A 3,737-nucleotide genomic window follows, 5' to 3' on the forward strand; every position below is an offset into this window, starting at 1 on the left:
AACCCGCATCACAGCTGTGCGCACACAAAGTTATTTCCCTGCGCCAGTAATTAAAAAGTGCCACAATCTCATGCTCTGATATCCTTCACTTCTCCTCTGGGTCCAAACAGTGGGGGAGTTTTCACGTCAGCACCTCTGCATGATTTTCCCAGTTATGTATATGTGTAATATCTAAATCCACCCTGATAGGTAAGAAGATACGAAAGGTGAATTACTGTGTGCGTTTCCAAAGGCGCCAAGCTTTCCCAGTGCCCCGAAATCCGATCCCGCTGTTCCAGGGGAGCCCTGTCCCTTACGGGCTGTCAATAACCCTCTTCTGACCTTGTGAAAACACATTGACTATTCCCCAAAGTGAGCTTGTCTGGCTGCAACACAACGCACGTCCGCTCCTGTCTCAATTCATCCGAACGGGAGACTGGCCTAAAGAGCTCTGGAGTGATAATGGCTATTGGAAGATGTCTGTGTGCCACTCAGAGCAACGAAAATGCGATTTCCAGACATTCGAGTGCATCCCAGGCTTACATGGGAGAGACATTTGAGAAGATTTAAGCGAGATGCGCAAACAACTATCGCCCTGCGCACGCATGACTCTCCCGCTGTGATTTACACCATTATTTTCCTCAGCTTGTCTCTTTGTGTCCCAAGTAGTCCAACTAACACATTGTGTGACGCTAAACAGAAGCAGCCATGAGGATAGTGTGATCTGCGGGTGGATGAGACATTATGACAGGACCAGAAGTGCCCGGTTAGTGCAGAGATTCGCCACAGAGCCACATCACCAAACTCGGCGTGCTAACACTGCACCAAGCAGATGCACCACTCCTCATGAACCCATCGGGCGGCTGTGGGTTGCGTGAACATACCTGGTTTTTATGCCGAGTCCCATCTTCGAGTTCAGAAGAGCTGTTCATGATTCCCCATCGGTCATTTACCATCCTACGGAGAATCTGCGCATCAGATCCGCCTGTTTGTTCCAGGCGACAGAGAATAAAGGTGCACTTCTGAAGTCTTTACCTGTGATTCAGCCTACTCCATGGAAAAAATGGGGTATTTAACGTAAAAAAAAAAAAAAAAGAGAGAGAGAGAGAGGAGCCACAACTACTTCTGCGGCTCAGCAACCGCACACACCGCACAAATTACGCACCAAAATTCCTCCCGAAAGTCTCCCGAATACCTGGCCGTTATTCCAACTAAAAAGAATGAAAAGAGTGTTTACGGGCTCCAGGGTTTGTAACTTGACTTACAAACGCACCACGATTATACTGGATTTGATAAACACAAAAAATAACCCCAAAATGATTCCGGAAGCACCGGGCGCAGTCTTTTTACTCCACAAAAAGGAACCGACAAAATCTTCTTTGGCTCAGATTGCAAAGTGCAATCTGACCGTTTTGTCCATCCACACCGGTTTCCAGGACACTTTGAGACTCCAGGTTAGCCCAGACCGTGTCCAGTTATGCCCGAGCAGGTAAAGACAGGATGGGATAGGGTCGCAGAGCTGATGCGTTCCTTTCGCTCGTTTACTCGGTGAGAAGACTCCGATAACGAACCCCGGGGGTGGATAGAGCCTCCTCTGTCTGCGCCAGGCTGATCTGCCTGGCGTTTCACAGAGATGCCTTTGACAAGACGGGTACGGGGAGATTAGCGAGCTCCGCTTGTGTGCCGCACGGGGCGCTCCGTGCCTCCGACTGTCAATCAACGCGTCCCTTCGCTACGCGCGGCGCGCTCCAAGGCAGCGTTACTTCCCTGTGCCGCCCTTCCCTCGACTGCTGTGCCAAAGCCACCACGCCTGCTACTTCACTTCCACCGCACCGCGGACCCTCCTATTCCTCTGCAACCTGAACAGCTGCAGATCGCCCTGATGTGTAGAGACTACACACTGTGTACTAGGTTGATGTACAATAATCCAGGACGCAGATTGCTGTTAAAATCCTCCTGAAAATCCACTAAAAGTTGCAACAAATTACAAAGATTGTCATGCCACGGACACCTGACTGGGTTTAGTAATTATGTCAAAGTGTTAACGGCTGAGTGTGAGATCAGCCAGCACCTCTCATTTAAATGAGGGCCTTTAGAAGTAGTACTTCTTGTTTGGGAGTTTAAAGGAGAGGAACCTCACTATAGTAGAGCAAAGATGAAACAGAATATTAAACTAAAGCAACTGCCTCATTTATTTCACAGAAATAAGATTTTAAACCACCAGAGCCCTTCTCCAGATTCACCCAAGTTTATCTGAGGTGAGCCTTGAGATAATTGGACATTGTCTCAGTTTGTAAAACACCAGGTCGAGGCATAATACAAAAGGAGACTGTGAGATATAACAGCAAACATCCCTTAAAACTGTAAGCAAGGCTGAGCACAGTGATTCCGCTTTACAATAACTTAAGACTGGACATAATGAGGAATAACAATGGTTGGAAATTCATCGGGCTGTGACTTGTTTTTAGACGTTCGTGCCACAGAAGCATTTTCTTTTGGCCTTATTCAACCCTGGATTGCTGTAAAGTACGATCACAGGGGGCTTAAATAACCCAGCGGGATTCAAAGAGGAGCTGCTATGTTTGAACTTAAGGTATAAATTAACCAACGTCTTCCCACAGAAATCATTTCCCACCTGGACAGGTTTCAGTGTGCTGTGGTGACAGGCAGCCTACTGGCACACAACCCCCCCCCCCCTTTCTACATAGAGTCATTACTGTCAATAATGTGGCTCACACCAGTGTTCATGTTTATGTTCACTTAAGGTGTCTTGATAGACAAATGATTAGAGGTCTAATCATTGGAGCAGCAACCGATGCACAAGTGAGATCAGTCATCCCTGTGATGAACCTGCAGTCATAGGGGAGGGGGGGAGATAATGCAAAACAGGGTCACTGCTACACAATGTGCATTGTCAGCAGGTCTGACATCCACCAGTGGATTGCAGCTGTTAAAGGCAGAATAGTCTGAAATGGGTGACAGCCTGACTAGGAGCAAAAAACTGCTAATTAAATGTTATGACATGTAGAATTTAAGTTATTTTAACATTTCGTGCTTTTGTCATGCAGATATTAATTTAATACATGGTCTTTGGCTCAGAATTACAGCCAGCGCACAGGATCCAGCTGTGGCTTTATTTGTATCGCCCGCTGAATTATGTGCTCCTTAAAGTCCTTGAAAACAGTAAATATTCATGACTAAATGAGCAATGATAAAAGTTAAAGTTTAGGGGGAAAAGCATCCAAACCTACTGTTTTTTAATGGGAAACACATTATTATTATTGACTCAGCAGATTGGCTTCAACAGGAGTGCGAGCGTGTGGTTTTGACCAGATGTGTTATAACAACATACGTGAACAACCCTGTCATCACATTTTGATTCAGATGGTGCTATTACTTATTACTGAGAACAATCAATTAAAGGTAAGTGGCACGGATGCCTTCAATATAAGGCATCGCAGGTCGATTAAGGGGATCCATTTACTGAATGGAGAACATAAGAAGCCAGTTGAGGAATCGCAGTAAGGGCTGGAAAGAAAAGAAAAGCCTGCGGTTTCTGATGCGATACAGCTTACATAAGGTTTAAACCAAGAGTCGAACCTTTTTTTAATATGTCCAGCAGTACTGTTTGTTTGTAATACATTATATATGTTCACATTCATACTTTTTAAATTTAATAGTCATATTTTTTTCTTATTTTGCTTCCCTCATCTGTGCAGATATGGCCACTGGCTGCTCTGTAAAACATCATGATCACA

General features: G+C 45.4%; 1 protein-coding gene across 2 annotated transcripts in view; it reads right to left on the reverse strand.

Annotated features, from left to right (window-relative positions):
- The window catches only part of fibcd1b (fibrinogen C domain containing 1b), a 95,768-nt gene extending 93,901 nt beyond the window's left edge, over positions 1–1,867 (reverse strand). Inside the window, exon 1 of one of the 2 annotated variants that reach the window (XM_070988529.1) lies at positions 864–1,867. In XM_070988529.1, coding sequence (XP_070844630.1) covers positions 864–935 — 72 coding nt within the window. In that variant the 5' untranslated portion in view covers positions 936–1,867. The remainder of the gene's footprint in view (positions 1–863) is intronic. The other variant, XM_070988530.1, reaches the window with a different exon arrangement.
- Positions 1,868–3,737: the final 1,870 nt, after the last annotated feature.

The sequence above is a fragment of the Chaetodon trifascialis genome, chromosome 20 (genome assembly GCF_039877785.1).
Source record: "Chaetodon trifascialis isolate fChaTrf1 chromosome 20, fChaTrf1.hap1, whole genome shotgun sequence".
NCBI lineage: Eukaryota > Metazoa > Chordata > Actinopteri > Chaetodontiformes > Chaetodontidae > Chaetodon > Chaetodon trifascialis.